The sequence below is a fragment of the Aquarana catesbeiana genome, linkage group LG13, assembly GCF_042186555.1.
Source record: "Aquarana catesbeiana isolate 2022-GZ linkage group LG13, ASM4218655v1, whole genome shotgun sequence".
Lineage (NCBI taxonomy): Eukaryota > Metazoa > Chordata > Amphibia > Anura > Ranidae > Aquarana > Aquarana catesbeiana.
The window spans coordinates 96,982,932-97,004,021 of record NC_133336.1 but is presented as its reverse complement, the minus strand read 5'-3'; the positions used below and the strand labels follow the sequence as shown (position 1 = coordinate 97,004,021).

Here is a 21,090-nt window from a genome sequence, read left to right as displayed (position 1 = left end):
TCCTCAGCAAGGAGGGTTTCGGAATTGGCTGCTCTTTATTGTAAAGAGCCATATTTGATTTGTCATGAGGACAGAGTGGTATTTTGCCCTCGTCCAGACTTTTTTTTATCAAAAGTGGTTTCAGGTTTTCACTTGAACCAAGATATTGTCCTGCCATTGTTTTTTCCAAAACCGTGTTCCAGGGAAGAAAGGTCACTACATTCTTAATGTGGTGAGAGCAGTGAAAATCTATTTTAAGGCAACTGCTCAGATTCGTAAGACTGATGTCTTATTTATTCTGCCAGAGGGTCCTAAGAAAGGACAGGCAGCATTGAAGTCCACTGTCGCTAAGTGGACTCGGCAAGTGATAATTACTTAAGGCTCTGTGTCCCATGATGTACGATAAAGAAAATAGGATTTTTATAACCGTTACCTGTAAAATCCTTTTCTTGGAGTACATCATGGGACACAGAGGTCCCTCTCCTCTTTTTTGGGATTTCAGTATATTGCTTTACTACAAAAACTGATGTGCTCCTGGAAGGAGGAGGGGTTATATAGGGAGTGAACTTCCTTGATTGGGTATACCAGTGTCAACACCTAAAGGTGGCCCATAACCCATTAAGTAATACTTAAGGCTCTGTGTCCCATAATGTATTCGAAGAAAAGGATTTTACAGGTAAGCTGTTATAAAAATTCTATTTTTTGATGTACACAAATCTAAAGACCGGTGAACTCTTTTTAAGAACATTTTAAGCTGTCTACCCTGTTGGGATTGTAGATGTGGAGAATTATTCAGTCCACTAGTGTATTATAACACTTTTCTTAGGTTATGTTTCCCTTTTAATCCTAATGCATGATACAGGTTGTGTAAAAATGAGCTAAAAAAAATGTACATCTGGTGGTCATGGTATACACTGTACATCACTGTCAGATGGTTATTTCTGATGATTATGTTCCCTATCTGGCTCAATCCTCAAATTGTTTTTGTAACAGAAAAGATTGTGAATGGAAAAGTCAATAAGCAATTCTAGCAATTTATTTTACTTGTCGATTATGCTTGTGATGGTACTCATGGGGCTAATTAAGGTCACATGTGTCACAAGCTATTGCATTTATCTGTGTTCACTGAACAGCCTATTTGTGTTTGCATGTAGTGAGCTGGATTACTATGATTCTCCAAGCGTGAATGCCAGGTGCCAAAAAATCTGTGACCAGTGGGATAATCTTGGCGTTCTCACCCAGAAACGAAGAGAGGCTTTGGAGGTATGACTTCTCTACCAATACTTGTTGGGCTGACTTCTGTGCATTACTACAGCAGGGCTATCAATTTTTTACTTGATAATAGTAAATATTCCCATTGCAGTATTGTCCTTAATGAGGGGCAAGCCAGCCTTACTGTAGATTGTAATATATTAAATATTAAAAGTAGAGAGCCCCTATCTGGTTTTATTGAAGCCAGCTATCAAACTATCATGTTTAATAAATTTAAATTGAGATGAGCAGTTAGTTATGCCAGACTTGATTGCATTGTAAAACTCCTGATTCCATCTTTGCCTAAACTTGGTTAAAAATAACCTCATAGCTACATCAACAAAAACACTTCAGTGATAGTTGAAAGGTACTTCCCCAACCCTGCAGAGCCATTTAATGTCTTTATGAGCGCATAACATAAATGTGCCATCTAGGAAGTGGGCTCCATATATGCATTCAAGTGTTTGCTCTGGAAGCATGCTCTATTGCATGCTCCCAGCATCGAGACTAGGGTTGTCCCGATACCACTTTTTTAGGACCGAGTACAAGTACCGATACTTTTTTTCAAGTACTCGCCGATGCCGATTACCGATACTTTTTTTTTAATGTCACGTGACAGTTTTTTTTTTTGCTATTTTTTTTTTGGGGGGGGGGGGGGGGTGAACGTTGTATGTGTGTGTGGTTTTTTTTTTGTTTTCTTTTACAATTTTTATTTTTTACAATAATATTTTTTTATTATTTATTGTTTTTTTTTTTTTTTTTTTTTAAATCAGCCCTGTTGGGGGGCTTTGGTGAGATATCAGGGGTCTTAACAGACCTCTGATATCTCCCCCTTGAGACAGAGAAAGAGACAGAGGATAGAGATTCCCCAGTCCCTTTCTCTGCAGCGTCAGCTGCACTGAGAATGAATGGAGAGAAGACAGCGGCTTCTCTCCATTCATAAACTGACACATCGTAATCACAGAAGATTACAATGTTTCAGTTATGTGAATGGACAGAGTCAGCTGACTCTATCCTTACACAAAGGAAGGAGGAGGGGGACGGAGGAACTGAGGGGGAGAACGGAGGGAACAGATGAGAGAGGAATGCAGGGGACAGATAAGGATAGAGGAACGGAGGGGGAGAGATAAGGAGAGAGGAACGGAGGGGGAGTACGGAGGGGGACAGATAAGGATAGAGGAATGCAGGGGACAGCGGAGAGGCACAGAGGAACAGAGGGGGCACGGAGGAGGATGCAGTGACAGTCAGCTGTGAGCGATCACAGCTGTATGTCACTAAAGCTGGTGAAAGCCGCTGGGGGAGAATCTTGTAACTCCCCCACGCGCCGATCACAGCTGTCCTCCAGGTATCGGGGGAAGCATCGGGAGCATTTGCCCGAGTACAAGTACTTGGGCAAATGCTCGGTATCGGTGCCGATACCGATACTAGTATCGGTATCGGGACAACCCTAATCGAGACCCAGCCATTGGTGACAGCTTCTAGTCTCTTGTATTAATAATCGGGAACTGGTAAAACCAGATCCCGATCCTGTGACCACTTTGAAAGTGTAATGCCCACCTCAGTGTTTCTCTTCTATGAAGAGTAGAAACAACAGTCGAGGAGGAAAAGCTACAATGTATATTTTCCTCTCTTGCTAGAGAAAGTCTGTACAAAAAAAAGGGTCTGTTGAAGGAAAAAAAAAATAATAAAGAATAAAATGTTACTATAAGAACATTTTTATAAAAAATAAAATAATAAACATGTTCTACTTACCTGCTATGTGCCTTGGACAGAGCTGTCCTGAACCTCCTCTTCTGGGGTCCCCTGGCGATCTCGACTCCTTTTCCCTGTATGTCCCATAGCAAGCTGCTTGCTAGGGGGGGTACACAGTGTGGGCTTGCTTCCAAGCTGTTTTTATCTAGGAAACTATGCTCCCTAGACACACAGCGTAGCTTGGCCTTGCCCCACGCTTTCTCCCCACACCATTTGATTGACAACAGTAGGAGCCAGTGGTTCCTAAAGGGCAATAGAGGAGAGAAGAGATCCAGCCATGCACAGCACTGGATCGATTGAAAGTATTTTGGGAGGTTGAGGGCTCAAAGCAAAATGGAAAAAGTTTTTTACCTTTAATGCAGGGAGTGCAGTAATTTAGGGTTTGATATAGTTTAGTGAGTGTTAGTGTAAGTTACAGTGTTGGTGTAAGTGGCAATTACATAGTAGGTGAGGTTGAAAAAAAACACAAGTCCATCAAGTCCAACCTATGTGTGTGATTATATGTCAGTATTACATTGTATATCCCTGTATGTTGTGGTCATTCAGGTGCTTATCTAATAGTTTTTTGAAACTATCGATGCTCCCCGCTGAAACCATCGCCTGTGGAAGGGAATTACACATCCTTGCCGCTCTTACAGTAAAGAACCCTCAACGTAGTTTAAGGTTAAACCTCTTTTCTTCTAATTTTAATGAGTGGCCACATGTCTTGTTAAACTCCCTTCCACAAAAAAGTTTTATCCCTATTGTGGGGTCACCAGTATGGTATTTGTAAATTGAAATCATATCCCCTCTCAAGCGTCTCTTCTCCAGAGAGAATAAGTTCAGTGCTCGCAACCTTTCCTCATAACTAATCTCCTCCAGACCCTTTATTAGCTTTGTTGTCCTTTTTTGTACTCGCTCCATTTCCAGTACATCCTTCCTGAGGACTGGTGCCCAGAACTGGACAGCATACTCCCAGGTGCGGCCGGACCAGAGTCTTGTAGAGCTGGAGAATTATCGTTTTATCTCTGGAGTTGATCCCCTTTTTAATACATTCCAATATTCGATTTGCTTTGTTAGCAGCAGCTTGGCATTGCATGCCATTGCTGAGCCTATCATCTACTAGGACCCCCAGGTCCTTTTACATCCTAGATCCCCCCCCCAGGTTCTCCCCCCAGTGTATAGATTGCATTCATATTTTTGCCACTCAAATGCATATTTTTAAATTTTTCTACATTAACCACTTCATTCAGCCCCGGAAGATTTGGCTTCTCAATGACCAGGCCATTTTTTGCGATTCAGCACTGCGTCGATTTAAGTCTGTTTAGTAAATAACACTGCTTAGTTTGCTTATATGAAAGTAAATCTAAAATACACACTGGCCTAGATCAAAGCATTTGGCCATTTTCCAGGTCTCTGCTCTGAGCTACATTCATACTTTTATCAGCTGCTCTGTATAACATGTTCACATCCAGGTGCTGTATATATTAGAGAGATTGTCCCATAGAGGTATAATTAGACACAATGAAGCCAGCAGCACATGAGGAAAATAGAATTTTCTGAAGAACATTTATATCGGTCTTCCTTCACTGCCAAATTCTAGTGGCTTGGGAAAATCTGCTGATGTGAATGAGAAAGTAACGTAGGTGGGAAACTGTTCATGTAACTGAGTGTGAGAAGTAGCTATATGGAGAGGTATTGAGCTGCAGTAAATCTTATATTGTACCGGATAGGAGGTAAAATGTTCCATATACATTCTCACAGATGGGAGAGAATGAAGTGTATCTCTGGGCAAATAAAAACAAAAATACATACAGTGAGGGGAAAAAAAGTATTTGATCCCGTGCTGATTTTGTACGTTTGCCCACTGACAAAGAAATGTTCAGTCTATAATTTTAATGGTAGGTTTATTTTAACAGTGAGATACAGAATAACAACAAAAATATCTAGAAAAACGCATTTCAGAAAAGTTATAAATTGATTTGCATTTTAATGAGTGAAATAAGTATTTAACCCTTTCGCAAAACAGGATTTAGTACTTGGTGGCAAAACCCTTGTTGGCAATCACAGAGGTCAGACGTTTCTTGTAGTTGGCCACCAGGTTTGACACATCTCAGAAGGGATTTTGTCCCACTCCTCTATGCAGATCCTCTCCAAGTCATCATAGTTTCGAGGCTGACATTTGGTAACTCGAACCTTCAGCTCCTTCCACAAATTTTCTATGGGATTAAGGTCTGGAGACTGGTTAGGCCACACCAGGACCTTAATGTGCTTTCTTGAGCCACTTCTTTGTTGCCTTGGCCGTGTGTTTTGGGTCATTATGCTGGAATACCCATCCACGACCCATTTTCCATGCCCTGGCTGAGGGAAGGAGGTTCTAACCCAAGATTTGACGGTACATTGGCCCTGTCCATCGTCCCTTTGATGCAGTAAAGTTGTCCTGTCACCTTAGCAGAAAAACACCCCCAAAGCATGATGTTTCCACCTTCATGTTTGATGGTGGGGATGGTGTTCTTAGTGTCTTAGGCAGCATTCCTCCAAACACAGCAAGTTGAGTTGATGCCAAAGGACTACATTTTGGTCTCATATGACCACAACACTTTCACCCAGTTCTCATCTGTATCATTCAGATGTTCATTAGCAAACTTCAGACTTGCCTGTACATGTGCTTTCCTGAGCAGGGGAGGACCTTCCGGGCGCATGATTTCAGTCCTTCACGTCGTAGTGTGTTACCAATTGTTTTCTTGATGACTATTGTCCAAGCTGCCTTGAGATCATTGACAAGTTTCTCCTGTATACCGTCGTTCTGGTGTGTTTCCTCACCATTCTCATGATCATTGAAATTCCACGAGATCAGATCTTGCAGGGAGCCCCCAGACTGAGGGAGATTAACAGTTATTTTGTGTTTCTTTCATTTGCGAATAATCGCACCAACTGTTGTAACCCTCTCACCAAGCTGCTCGGCGATGGACTTGTAGCCTATTCCAGCCTTGTGTAGGTCTATAATCTTGTCCCTGACATCCTTGGACAGTTCTTTGGTCTTGGTAATGGTGGAGAGATTGGAATCTGATTGCTTCTGTGGACAGGTGTCGTTTATTTAGGTAACAAGCTGAGATTAGGAGCACTCCCTTTAAGAGAGTGCTCCTAATCTCAGTTCGTTACCTGTATAGAAGATACCTGGGAGCCGGAAATCTTGCTGACTGATACTTATTTCACTCATTAAAATGCGAATCCATTTATAACTTTTTTTAAATGTGTTTCTCTGGATGTTTTTGTTTTTTCTGTCTCTCACAATTAAAATAAACCTACCATTAGAATTATAGACTGATCATTTCTTTGTCAGTGGGCAAACATACAAAATCAGCAGGGTATCAAATACTTTTTTCCTTCACTGTATTCAATACATCTTTGTAATACATGCACATTTCCTCATATTTTATGGGGATTGGCATTGCTGGAAGATTGATCAAAGCAGTGGAAACTGCAGTTCAGTGTTTCTAAATGTAATATAATGAACCTAGTGAAAAAAGAATCCCTTGACAGCGTACAACATTGGGGGTACAGTGTTTCGTTCAGAGTTGAGAGTGAGGAGAGGGGGTGGTCTGCAATCCAGCTGGGGATAATTGGGTAGAGCTGAAAATACTACTTGGGATTTCAGTACAACAGATACTGTACTGTGTTGTCAGCTCAAACAGGAATTTGAGAGCACATCTGATTTCTGGCAGAACTCCAGGAATTTAAATAAATTCACCCTTGCCGTGCAGGGGAGGGGTACTGCAAATACTGTGTGTCTAGGTGCACATAAATAAGGCTAAAATACTTGCCTTATTTCTTGCTCCAGCAGACTCCCTCCAGCGGTGCGACCATTCCCATAAGGCCGGCCATACATGGATCTAAATTTGGCTGGTTTACCAGCCAAATTTCGATCTATGTATGGTCAGGCTGATTGTACCCAAGTTGATCCATCAAGTTGATCCATCGATCGACTTGGGTACAACCAGCCTGTTAGATTTTTCTACATATGATTACTGCTAGTGGCTCTAGCCGCTAGCAGTAACCATTGTATTCTGCTGGCCGGGAAGGCTTCCCACGCCCCCAGCTGGCAGAATACAATAGTGCAGCGGGAGGCATTCAATGTTGATGGGGAAATCGAGCATTTTCTTTCCATTCACCTGTGGTGGAAAGAAAGAAAATTGAGTAATCTATGGCCTGCCTTAATCTCTAGACCCCAGCCTCTATGCACATTACAAGGATAATGTTCATGCATGTACTTCATGGTGTCAGGACTTCACACAGATTGGTGCTTCAGGCAGAGCAGGAAGAGCGCCAGACCTGGACGGGGGGTGTAAGGTAAGTACTACAGCCTATACTTTAACCTTTAGGTGTTAACGAGACCAAATGTGCGTATATTGCAGAGATGTATTAAAAAAATTTTCAGATTTTGCCCAGAAAGAAATTAAGTATACCTCAAGGGTGTTTTGCTTCCACAGCATAAACAGACACTTCCTGGTGTGGGTATTTATAGACTCTTAGTAACGTTTGTGCATCCCTGCCTTCTAGTGCCTGTATCCTTTATCATGCTAGCTTACATATAAAGTACTTCTTCTTTATTCGTTATCAAGCCAAGAGTTTTCAGTGCTAAAAGGAAATGTATTCCTAGATAAAATGGAATACAAGGGAGCTGACTCACCTGCAAGTGAGATTGCTTTATATAGGTGTGTTTGATCAGCCTTTTGTCTTTTATATCAGTTTTGTATTATTTCAGTGGTGCTGAATCAGTATTTTGTGAGGATATTAAATATTTCTGCAGACTTTATCCATGGGCTGCCATTGTTCGAGTGTGAATTGATTTCAGCTTTGCTTCGTTTTGAAATGGCTTCTGCCTTTGTTTTGTAATGAAATTTATATTCCAGTGACAGCTTACCCTTTTAGCCCTTGGCAGGACAATTTATTAAAGTAGGGAATGTACAGGTGTAGAGGAAGGGAGAGGGATAAGTGTGCATGCTCCTCAGAGACCTCCATTTTAGTATGTTATATGTCTAGATTTTGTAGGCTGTTGCTTTTCGTATGCATGTAGGAATGTTATATGTCTGTATCATTTTTGTTGCTTTTCATTTCATTTATGAGTGGTAAGAACTACTCAAAAGCTCTCTGACACCACTGATAGTTTAATTGAGGGGGTGACAACTTCTACATTTAAATGTTCCCATAAACATGAGATCAGTAATGGCAGTCACACACAATTACGTCTTCCATGTTCATCATGATAAAGAACAACATTGATGTATTGATGGTTGATCACGGTCAGGTTCAGGGTCTCCTCAGCCTTTCCTAAAGAGAGCACACTTGCCTAAATTTTTCATTTCCAATTATTATTATTATTATTATTATTATTATTATCATTATTATTAAGCATTTCAAAGAAGTACAAAAGCCATCGTGAAAACATGTTGCAAGGGAGGAATACAAATTCATCTCCTGATACATTCTAGCATCCAAAGGTATAGTGAACAAAGTGTAAACCATCTGTATTACAACCATCTGTAATACAATGCAGCTACTCCTACAGGAGAATAAAACCCAAGCAAATATCTTTTCCACCTCACCATTGAAAACTCCACTATAGAGAGCTAACAGAATGAAACCAACAAATATCACCCTATGTACAACGGAACAGAGAGACTAATACAAAAAAAAAAGAAACGTCAGGAAAGAAATAAAGGTTAGAGTAAGAGGCAGGAGGAAAGAGACATGCACCCTCTGTGGTCAGATTATAGTAATATTTATTCATCTCAAGGGGAATCTGAAATGACTTGATCCAAGGATCCCAAGTTTTCTTGAAGAGGGACAGTTTGTCGTGTAGGATTGCCTTCAGGTGTTCATTTGTCATGACCAAAGTAAACTTGGCCCTCAAAAGATCAAATGGGATCACGGGGGACTTCCAGGATCTTGCAATTGAGATTCTGGCTGCTGTAAAAATTAGTTATTAATCATTTCACATGTCTCGGTTTCCCCTCCACCGGTCATCCCAGAAGTGCCTGTTGTGGAGTTTTAATGAGGTTTACCCGGGTAAGGGAATAAATAAAATTATACATGCAGATCCAAAACTTCACTTTTTTGGCACGTCCACCATATATGGAGCGCCATACCCTCTTGACCACAGCCCCTGAAACCGCGAGGAAGCTCGCGAAACACAGGACGCTATCCTCACTGCTACCATTTACCATCTTAGGAAGACTTTATAATTTGCCTCGATCAAGGAGGTGTTTATGTATGATTTATGAATTGTACTGAGCTAGTTTGCCCTATTCCTCTACGTCCATTGTCTCACCCAGATCTTGTTCCCATTTCTTCATATAAGATAACTTGAATGTAATAGAAACCAGAATGTAATATAATATATATCTTACAAATGTGCCCAAAATTCCTGCATAACCATTCCATCGAAGTTGAAGAGGTCAAGTTGTTAGTGCATTTTTGAAGCGGCTAGAAAATGTGTTATGTTAGAGTATCGAAACACTTCAGTAGTTGGAAACGGATGCTGGTCTAATAGAAATTGTTTTGACAAAGCACCCCTGTGATTGCCCAAAGCCATTATTGGTCCTCCCAGTGTGCAGGTTGAGACCTAGGGTGAAAGCTGGGTTTGCTCAACAGTGGGGCCAGGGGAGACTTTCCTAAATTTTTGTGGACATTTTCTAACAGTGAACAACTCTAGTTTATACGTTACATGCTTGGTTCAATATTTTCTTCCATTAGGATAAGTGGATAGAGAACACAATTCACCATAGCAGTTTGTTTCCCTGCAGATAACCTGAGCTACATTTTGATTTTCTAAGAGGCTGGAACATAAGATTGGTAGGAATGGTCTTGTATGTTTGCAAGCTGCATAATTTCCTTGTATAACTGTTTTGCTGTTTGTTGATATTTTAGAAAACAGAAAAGTTGCTGGAAACAATCGATCAACTTTATCTAGAATATGCCAAGAGAGCAGCACCATTCAACAACTGGATGGAAGGCGCCATGGAAGACCTGCAGGACACTTTCATAGTTCATACCATTGAAGAGATCCAGGTACCCTTATCACTTTCCCAAATTTAAATGTGAATGAGCCAGTTTACTGGATTAGGCAGATGTGGACAAAGAATTTAGCACTAAAATTCGTGGCCATTAAAGGTTGAGTCTACCCAAAACTGACATTTAGTTGTAAATTGGCAATGCTGGGCTTAGGCAATTTAGTGGTGAGATATTTACCTTCCCCCATGGAGTATTATTTTCCAAAATAGTTTTCAGATATGTGGTCTCAAGCTCTTGTAGTGCTACCCCCATAGGGGGCCACTGGTAATAGCTGGATCTTTCCAGTTAGTACAGAGGCTGCCCACCACCACAAGCACCAGTCCATTCACACCGGCTCCAATAACACAGTCTAAGGAATGTCATTTTTAAATTTTTTTGCTTGAAGAACTTTGAAACAGGAGAGGGGTTAGGGCACAAGGCACTCCAAGTTGCTTGCACAATATCGGACACTTTTCTCTAGGCTCACACTCCAAAATTCTGCTGAGGACGGAGGAGAGCGGTCTCAGTCCAGACTACCTCTGTCACAATAAATATTCAGGCTGGTCAATTGAACCTCCCTCCCTATACAGGTATTCAAGAAACTTCTTCCAGAGGCAGGGGGAAGCAGTCAAACTCACAGCCTGTGACACCCTGAACAGACCAGAATAAAAAAATCACTTCTCCCTTGACTAGAGAAGGAGCCAAAAACTAAATTTGCCTAGCATCCTATGCTCTAGTGCTGCTATGTTCTTAAACAACATATGTTGTCTAGTATGTTAACCTGTATCTAATGCAGCCAAAATTACACATTTAGAATGTGCCTGCTTGCCATATATGCAGCTGTTTTCATAAGACACACTTTACTGCCATCTCCGAGCAGAAATGTTTGCACAGTTCAAGATACTTTACAGTAACTGGCAATTTGAAAATGATACAAGAGTGGAGATGGAATGATTTTAGGGGGCTGACTATTAAAGTGGTACTAAAGTCTAAGGACTGGTTCACACCAGCTGCAGGTCTAGTGCATTTTAAATCTGCATCAAAAATGCATGCACAGTGTTTTTCATGTATTCCAATGGCCCTAGTTTACATCAGGGCAGTGAGTTCCAGTGCAGTCAACAAAAGTAAAACATGCTGTATTTTTTTCTATATGGAACGCATCTGAAATTTGGCAAAATGCATTATAATGCACATGTCCAGAATGCAGAAATAGTGGTGTGAGCCGGCCCTAAAGGTTTTTTACTTTTGTGCATTTTATGGATCCCCCCACCCTAAACACTTACCTGAAACCTCTCACCGCTCCAGTGCCATCCTGGCTGCAGCCCCGCTCTCCTCTCTTCCTGATCTCAGGGGAGACTCTGAGGGCAGTGGGAGCCAAAGACTCCTGCTGTGGTTAGTCAAACTCTTTTGAGAAAGTATGGAGGGCGTGGCTTGCCGGCACTACACAGTGCCCCTTAGCACATGTGCCCACACGTGTCCCCTTAGCTCACGGCTTGCTGAGGGGGCACTCAGCCATAGGCTCCTGCTGCTCTCGATCAAAATCTCTTGTGAGAATGGATCAGTGGTGTGGCTTACCAGCGCTTTGTGTGTCTATGAATGCTCACAGCTCAGCTAGGAACTGAGCACGCACTGGTTTCCCCCCTCGCACCCGGCTTGCTAAGGAGGCACCCAGAAGTGAGAGAAGCTGACAGCACTGGAGGGGGGCTGTCAGAGGAGAAGAGGCTTTTCTGTGCATTATCATTGGCCAGAGAAGGTAAGTATAAGCTCTTTATATTTTGTTTGGTTGAAGAAAATAAAAAAAGGCGTTATCACTTTAAAGAGAAGCCCCACTCAGAACTGAAATTTGAGTTTTGCTTTGTTGCAGACAAGATGCATGCTGATTTTTTTTTTTATCTACCACATACTATTGTATTGAGCTGTACCCATCTTAGATGCCAGGAAACTCCAATTCAGCAGCGATTGCAAGCCAAATGAACTCTAGGTATGATTTTCTTGTATAGTTACATTGGTACAGCTTTGACTAATGTAAGTATGTCTATCTCATACGTGAATGATTGCTGCGGAAGCTGATAATCACTATAGTAGTTGCTGCTACTATAGTGACGGCACCAATCTTCTGATTTCTGTGCAAGTGGCTTCCCTTTTGAATAGTTACCAACTGGGGGTCACTCGCTTGGCACCACCACCATTCACAAAATGGATATATATATTTTTTGAGAATGCAAGGCATTTTCTGATTGGATGATGGGGAGAGGTAGGGCAGTGATGCCACAATCTTTACCTCCTCCAATCAGAGAATGCCTTGTAATCATTGAAGAAAATACAAGGCATTTTAAGAATGGCCGCAGTGCAGAGCAAACAAACCCCCTTTGGTTAATATGCAAATGAGAAGCCGCTCGACACAAATGACTTAGGGCCCTTTCACACTGGGGTGGTTTGCAGGCGCTATTGCGCTAATAATAGCGCCTGCAAACCGACCCGAAACAGCCGCTGCTGTCTCTCCAGTGTGAAAGCCCTGGGGGCTTTCACACTGGAGCGGTGCGCTAGCAGGACGGGAAAAAAGTCCTGGTAGCAGCATCTTCGGAGCGGTGAAGGAGCGGAGTGTATACCGCTCCTTCACTGCTCCTGCCCATTGAAATCAATGGGACAGCGCGGCTATACCGCCAGCAAAGTGCCGCTACAGAGGCGCTTTTCGGTGGTTTTTAACCCTTTCTCGGCCGCTAGCGGAGGGTAAAATCGCCCCGCTAGCGGCCCGAATACCGATGGTAAAGCGCCGCTTACAATAGCGGCGCTTTAACGCCGATGCCGCCCCCGCCCCAGTGTGAAAGGGCCCTTAGAAAATCCCTGCTATCACTGTAGTAGCGCTGACATCTACAGTAATTTAAGGTTTCCACAGCAGTCGCTCAAATATGAGATATGTGTACTTGCATTGGTCCAAACTGGATCAATGTGACTATGCAATAAAAGAGTTCAGCTTTAATGTCCCTCCATCCCCATCAAATGAACTGTCCATAATGTAAAATAAATAAATACCTGGTGATTCTTTTAGATTTGGCACATCCTCAGGAGGATAAATAAGAAGTTTGCTAAATTTTCTTGTTTTATGGATTGTCTATAGAAGGTTTGTTTATGGTAACAGTAACTAACAGTTGTATATGGGGCCTCTATGGAAGGGGTAGGCAACCCCCAGCACTGGTGCCACACAAAGCCTCTTTTACTGGCATCTGACTTCCTCCCCAACAGCAGAGCAGTGCAGGGAAGTGTCAGTGAGACGCTAATGCATTCCAATCTCACAATTCCCTATGCCACACCTGCACTGGGGGGGGGGGGGGCACTGTGCCCCCCACACATTGTAAACAATGGGAAACATTGATTATCTAACTTTGCTGTAGCTGTGATCAGCAGCTCTTGTGATGGGGAAGAGATTGCAGTACTGCTGGGGGGGGTTCCTGTTTCCAGGAGGAGGACTGTGATTGGCCACTGCCAAAGCCAATCACAGTCTTGCAAGCCCCACCCACCATCTGGAGGAAGATGGCTTGCTTGGTTGCCACTAATAATCTCAGAAAGAAGGGTTTTCACTGTTGTTGAGAAAACCCCAATCAGGTGTTTGTGTGTATGTGTCACTTACTACTGACCCCTCAGCTCTGCATCATCACCTACTCCCCAACCTCTGAACTCTGCATCACTTACACCTGACCCCTGAACTTTACGTCACTTACTACTGAACCCCGGCACCCTGTTTCCCTTTAAGCCACAGCCAGTATTCAGAGCAATGAAAATCGCACCCAATTTTGTTGCGGAGCTCGGCACCGCACTTTCTCAGCTGCGGGGGCTCAATCTTGCATACAGGCCCACTGCTTTCAGAAAATGCCCGTGACCCAAGCTTATCATTGCGCATCTCTTCCAGATGCTTGTATGTGACATCACATAAATCATGCATGCACGTGGGATGGATGCGAGAGGTGGATCAGTGGGGATGAGTGTGCCAGGACACAGGTAGATGTGTCTCATCTCTGCTTCCTTTCACCACTCTGCATATCGCGCATGTCATAGATGAGAAGAGGGTACAGCAGTGGAGCAGATGAGTAGGCGGGGTTTAGCGGTGGAACAGAAGAGCAGGAGGGTATGATGGTGGGGCAGATTTGCAGAGGGTACAGTGGTGGAAGAGATGAGAAGGGGGTTCAGTGGTTGGACAGAAGAGCCAGGGGGTTACATTGATGGGGCAGAAGAGCCAGGGGGTTACAGTGGTGGGGGTACAGAGGTGGGGCAGTTGTGCAGGGGGTACAGTGGCAGGGCAGAGGAGAAAGGAGGTACATTGGTGGGACAGATTTGCAGGGGGTTAAAGTGGTGGGGTAGAAGAGCAGGGGGGTACAGAGGTGGAGCAGAAGAGCAGGGGGGTACAGAGGTGAGACAGATGTGCAGGGGGGTTCAGTGGTTGGGCAGAAGTGCAGGGGGGGTACAGTGGTTGGGCAGAAGTGGAGGGGGGGTACAGTGGTTGGGCAGAAGTGCAGGGGGGGTACAGTGGTTGGGCAGAAGTGCAGGGGGGGTACAGTGGTTGGGCAGAAGTGCAGGGGGGGGGGATACAGTGGTTGGGCAGAAGTGCAGGGGGGGATACAGTGGTTGGGCAGAAGTGCAGGGGGGGATACAGTGGTTGGGCAGAAGTGCAGGGGGGATACAGTGGTTGGGCAGAAGTGCAGGGGGGATACAGTGGTTGGGCAGAAGTGCAGGGGGGTACAGTGGTTGGGCAGAAGTGCAGGGGGGTACTGTGGCTGGGCAGAAGTGCAGGGGGGATACAGTGGTTGGGCAGAAGTGCAGGGGGGTACAGTAGTGGGAGAGATGAGGAGGGGGTTCAGCGGTGAGACAGAAGAGCACAGTACAGTGATAGGGCAGATGAGCAGTGGGGTACAGTGGTGGGGCAGAAGAGCAGGGGGTACAAAGGTGGGGCAGATGGGTTCAGTGTTAGGACAGGTGAGAAGGTGGTTCAGCAGTGGGGCAGATGAGAAAGGGGGTACAGTGGTGGGACAGATGAGCAAGGGGGTACAGTGGCGGGACAGATGAGCTGGGTGGTACAGTGGTGGGACAGATGAGCAGGGGGGTGGTACAGTGATGGGACAGATGAGCAGGGGGGTATAATGGTGGGACAGATGAGCAGGGGGGGTACAGTGGTGGGGCAGATTTACCAGGTAGTACAGTGGGGGGGGGGGGGGGGCAGATTTGCAGGGGGTATAGTGATCAGAGGTGTGAAGGTGCAGGAATTGGGGCTGATCTGAGGACTGGAGGTGCAGGAATTGAGGCTGATCTAAGGCATGAGAGTGCAGGATGTTAATTAATCACTGTGACTCAAGTAGTTTACAGCATTTACTTTATAAAAAATCCTTTTAGTGATTGAAAGTGTGAAGTTAACATTTTTTGTTATATAATCGGCACGCTCAATTTCTTTGTAAACATTTTTCGGCACACTGTGTTTAAAAGGGTGCCTACCCCTGCTTTATGTTATGCAGTTATCTCATATTAGAGATTTGGATTAATTTGCTCCTATCTTGAACCCTCTGAACTGGTAATGATGGACTATGATAGAATGTAATATAAATGAATGCATCTTGTTTTAGGGACTGAGCACAGCACATGAACAATTCAAAGCGACATTGCCAGAGGCTGACAAGGAGAGACAAGCAATTCTCGGAATCCATAATGAGTTCACAAAAATTGCTCAGACCTACCATGTCAACATGGCTGGAACCAACCCCTACAGCACTATCTTGCCTCAAGAAATCAACAATAAGTGGGACCACGTGAGTTAATTCTATTGACTAAGTCATTGCACCTGATGGAAAACCTTGCAAGGCATGAACAATACATTGAAACAAAAATAAAAACAATATTGTGTTTTGGTGCCTTATCAATGCTTTGTTAAAGTGGTAGTAAAGTCAGTACAGTACTTTAAAAAACAAAACAAAAAAAACACTGACAGGCAGGATTTTTTTTAACAGAAGAGACCCTAGACCCTCTCAAATGAAAGCGCAGACAGAAATAAAGATGTGTAAATATTATGAGGAATAATTGGAACATTCAACAATAATTTTAGTGCTGTTTTTACCCTTTTTAACCAGTGTCAATCACACCTCAATTTCTTGTACGGGTGTAACAGAGACAGGAAAATAAAAATCTCCCCTGTGGGGTCACAGAGAAAAAACTGACGTAAAAATCACGTAAACTGATGTAATACTTGCCTGCTGTACTCATACTTTAAAAAATATAATTATTCAGTGTTTGATGTTGGGTAATACAGAAGCTTTTTGTCACATAGACACGCTACAGTTATCTGGAGATGCTAGTAAACAAAAGTGTCCCAATACAAAAAAATGAAAAGGGATCATAAAGTGTTATTATGAAAATAAATGTCCAGATGATCTTCTCAAAAATCGGTGAACAATGCACCCATGTGCAAAATAGAGCAACTCCACTCTATCACCAGAAAGTGTAAAGATCCTCCACCTTTATACACTCACCGGACGGCTAAAATAAAAAGGTGTGTATAATAGCCAATCCTGTGTGTCCATATACTCTCCACTGCACTCCAGCCTCAAGCCACAAGTGCGATCTCATAGACCAAAAAACACTCACACTGTGGAGACCAGTGATGAAATATTTAGTGCAGTATTTTATTATTAAATTTGCCATTACAAATATAAAAACATCCACGTGTAAAACAAACAAACAGTCTGGACTCACAGAGATGGCCACTGATCCAAGTTCCTCTAACAGCAGCCTGACGTACACACGTAAGGCCCCCCCCCAACGTGTTTCATGCGTACGCACGTTCTTAGGGGATATGCCTACGTATCCTACCTAGTAGGTAGGCGTATCCCCTGAGGAAATGCGTTGGGAGGGACCTTGCGTGCTGGCGCCACCGTTTCTGGAGCTTGGATCAGTGGCCATCTCTGAGTCCGGACTGTTTGCTTTAGCACGTGGATGTTTTTATATTTGTACTGGCAGTTTTAATAATAAAATACTACACTATATACTTCACCTCTGGGCTGCGTGGTGAGCTTTTTTGGTCTAGGACAGGGATCTGCAATTAGGGACCTCCCCAGATGTTGCAGAACTACAAGTCCCATGAGGCATAGCAAGACTCCGACAGCCACAAGCATGACACCCAGAGGCATGATGGGACTTGTAGTTTTGAAACAGCTGGAGGTCCGCTAATTGCATATTTCTGGTCTAGGAGATCGCTCTTGTAGCTTGAGGCTGGAGTGCAGAGGAGAGTGTACGGACACACAGGACTAGCTATAATACACGCCTTTGTGTTTTAGCCGTCTGAGTGCATAAAGGTGGAGGATCCTTACACTTTCTGGTGATGGTGAAGTTGCTCTATTTTGCACAGGACATTGTTCAATGATTTTGGAGAAGATCATCTGGACGTTTATTTTCATAATAACACTTTGTGATATGTATACATTTTTGTTTGCGAGTTAATGCTGCTGCATTATTTGTTAGTGTTTTATGTCTTTTGTATAAAAAAAAAAAAAAAAAAATTGTGTCACTCTATGCATTTTATTTAAGCGCTGCTCTATTGTTTTTTGGGTTTTTTTATTGCGGTTTTATAAGGTTGACTTGTCACCTTTTTGTGCTAGATGCTATTTTTTATAAGCACTTACACTCTTTTCAATAAATGGACTTGTGTCTGTTTACACCCACCTACCTCCAGGTCTGATCAGGCCCAATTAAACATATTTTTAAAAAGGACTGCATCCATTTTGGTTTTGGCAGACCAGATCGGAGGTAGCCTGATGTAAACGGTGGAGTCTGTTTACACCCAGCTGCCCATAGAGCTCATCGGAGTCTGTCTGTCCCCTACTGATCAGAGCAGGCTCCGCTCGATGTGAAAGGGGCCTAAGAAAGGCTAGGCTATATGCAAGTTAACATTTCCTTCTGAAAATTACAGTTGCCTGTATGCCATTCTGAGCCAGTGGGTTCCAAACGTATTAGTCACAGATTGGAACAAGTATGAAAATTTTAACTGCACATCGCCTTCAATTTAAAATTCCGCACTGAAGGCAGCAGTACACAGCGGTGTTATTGTGAAGAATACAATTTTGCTAAACTGTTACCTGGTGTGTTTTGTACAGGTCAGACAGCTGGTGCCTCGCAGAGATCATGCCTTAATGGAGGAACATGCACGACAGCAGCAAAATGAAAGACTGAGAAAGCAGTTTGGAGCACAAGCCAATGTCATTGGACCATGGATACAAACAAAGATGCAGGTATAAGGGAACATTTATGTCGACATTGTAGCCTTTATTGTTGCATGTGCTCCAGAGAGCAATGTACACATTCCATATAGACTAATCAATGCACCTATCCTCGTCCTGGAACAGCTTTAAGATGATGAAAGGTGCAATTCTGGTCCTTGACATGTACTTGCGCAAAAACGTATGGAAAGCGGTACAATTCTGTAGACATGGGTTACTGAACATCATTGAACTTTGCCTTGAGTTATCACATATGCTTCAATGTAAGGAGTGTAACTCGTAGGGCAATAAATGCAGCCTATATATCTTGAGCTTCAAGTAATGATTGCAGATAGTTCTTCCCTGACCAAATGGAATTTAAGGAATTGCCTAAAGGCGCACCGAAAAGGAGGTAGCCATACAGATTGGAGTAGAGAGTTTCAGGAGATGGGAGAAGCTCTGAAGAAGTCCTGAATGCAAGCATGGGAGGAGGTGACCAGGTAGCTAGAAAGCAGGGGGTCTTGGGAGGAGTGAAGAGGGCTGTTTTTGTCATATTTTGAGATAAGGTTAGTGATGTAGCTGGGAGCAGTTTTGTGGATTACTTTGTAAGCTGCTGTTTAATATTTTGCATTTTATTTTTTGGATGATTGGAAGCCAGTGGAGGGATTGGCAAAGAGGGGCAGCAGACTCTGAACAGTTGGTAAGGTGGATGAGTCTGGCAGTAGCATTCACGATGGACTGGAAGGTGGGATAGCGAGGTAGGCCAATGAGGGAGTTGCTGTATGTGATTAGAAGAGGGAGAATAAATATTTAAAGTCTCATACTAGAGAATAATGTACAAGCTTTATCCGTAAACAGTATTTTGTATAGGACTGCCTGGCTGTAAAGATTTTCAGAGCTTCAAATAAATGCTGCAGTAAAGTATGTATTAAATATTTTTATTCTAAATCCTGGGGGCCTTTGATTTTTACCTGGCAGGTTCTGAAATCTATAAGTTGGCTCATATAAATATAATATTTAACTTTAACTCATTTATGGTGCTTTACTACCTGCTCTCTGTAGGAGATTGGCCGCATTTCTATAGAAATGAATGGAACTCTAGAAGACCAACTGAGCCATTTGCGACAATACGAGAAAAACATTGTGAACTACAAACCAAAGATTGACCAGCTAGAGGGTGATCACCAACAAATTCAGGAAGCACTTATATTTGACAACAAGCACACTAATTATACAATGGAGGTAAGTGTAACTTTGGTCACAGCAAGTACTGTGTTCGAGAAGCCTCTCTGTGGTTTTTTTGTTTTGTTTTTTTTTCTCCTCATATTCAAAAACGGTGTGTGTGTGTGTATGTGTGTGTATATATGTGTGTGTATATATATATATATATATATATATTATATATATATGTGTATGTGTGTGTGTGTGTGTATATATATATATATATATATATATATATATATATATAATATATACTGTATATATATATATATGTATATATGTTTCAAGATGCACAATAAGGAGGCACTTGAAAGATGGGCTGCATGGTTGAGTCGCCAGAAGAAAGCCATTACTATGCAAATGCCACAAAGTATCCGGCTTACAATATGCCAAACAGCACAGAGACAAGCCTCAAACCTTCTGGCACAAAGTCATTTGGAGTGATGAGACCAAAATTTAGCTTTTTGGCCATAAACGCTATATTTGTAGAGGGGGCAATACACGGTATTAGGAACTGGGGTATGTAAAATTTTGATCATGGTCATTTGGCTAGTTTCTGTTATTATGATTAAGGGTAAACACAGTTGATTGATAATAAATGGCCTCAGCCAAACACTAACCATGAGTGAAAAAAGTTTTTGTGGTGTTATTCATATTCTCTGAAAAATGGCCAAGAAATCATAAATTCTGCCAGGGTATGTAAACTTATGAGCACAACTCTGTGTGTGTGTGTGTGTGTGTGTGTGTGTGTATATATATATATATATATATATATATATATATATATATATATATATATATATATATATATATATATATATATATATATATATATATATATATATATATATATTACATATATGTATGTGTGTGTGTATATGTGTATGTAGGAATTTCTTTTTTACAAACAACTAAGTTAAAAAATTTAATTCAAAATTGAAAATGTCACTCATACAGTATGAAACACATTTTTTTTACAGTATAACTTGTTTCAATTATTACAGCACATCCGCGTGGGATGGGAGCAGCTCCTTACCACTATCGCCAGGACTATCAATGAGGTAGAAAACCAGATCCTTACCCGAGATGCCAAAGGCATCAGCCAGGAACAAATGAACGAGTTCAGGAATTCCTTCAACCACTTTGACAGGGTAAGCTTTATGTGCATGGACTCCGGTGTTTATCTATAGACTTATGATTAGAGCCACCCAAAATGAATATTTCAGCTTTTAAAACATGCTGAAGAGTTAATTGCCTCTATCCTCAGGGACTGCAGTAGCAAGATTCCTGGATGTGCATACCTGCTACATCTATTATGAAGAGTTGGATGTTTGTTTATTTTATATGCGAGTACAATAGCACACATTGGTACACCCATATTTGTAGTAGGAATTATAGCCAGTGAATTTCACAGCTGAAGTCCAAGTGGGTGACCCTGCCCACCAAATTCTATCTCTGAGATTTCACTTTTGGGGGAAATGGTCCCTTTATCTCTTAGCAGGGTAACATGTTTTTCCTACCTAAACGCTCATGGTTGTGAGCACACTGTAGTCTCATGAAGAGTACTGTTGTTAGTACTTTAGTCTCTAGGATAAGAAAACAAATGCACAGTTACCACATTTTT

At 42.4% G+C, this 21,090-nt stretch overlaps 1 protein-coding gene across 3 annotated transcripts in view; it reads left to right on the top strand.

The window, feature by feature from the left end:
* The window catches only part of ACTN1 (actinin alpha 1), a 191,502-nt gene that overhangs the window by 149,437 nt on the left and 20,975 nt on the right, over positions 1-21,090 (top strand). For all 3 annotated transcript variants that reach the window (XM_073610810.1, XM_073610812.1, XM_073610811.1), the window contains exons 13-18: positions 1,134-1,242; positions 9,892-10,032; positions 15,624-15,806; positions 18,144-18,278; positions 19,308-19,487; positions 20,471-20,617. In XM_073610810.1, coding sequence (XP_073466911.1) covers positions 1,134-1,242; positions 9,892-10,032; positions 15,624-15,806; positions 18,144-18,278; positions 19,308-19,487; positions 20,471-20,617 — 895 coding nt within the window. The remainder of the gene's footprint in view (positions 1-1,133; positions 1,243-9,891; positions 10,033-15,623; positions 15,807-18,143; positions 18,279-19,307; positions 19,488-20,470; positions 20,618-21,090) is intronic.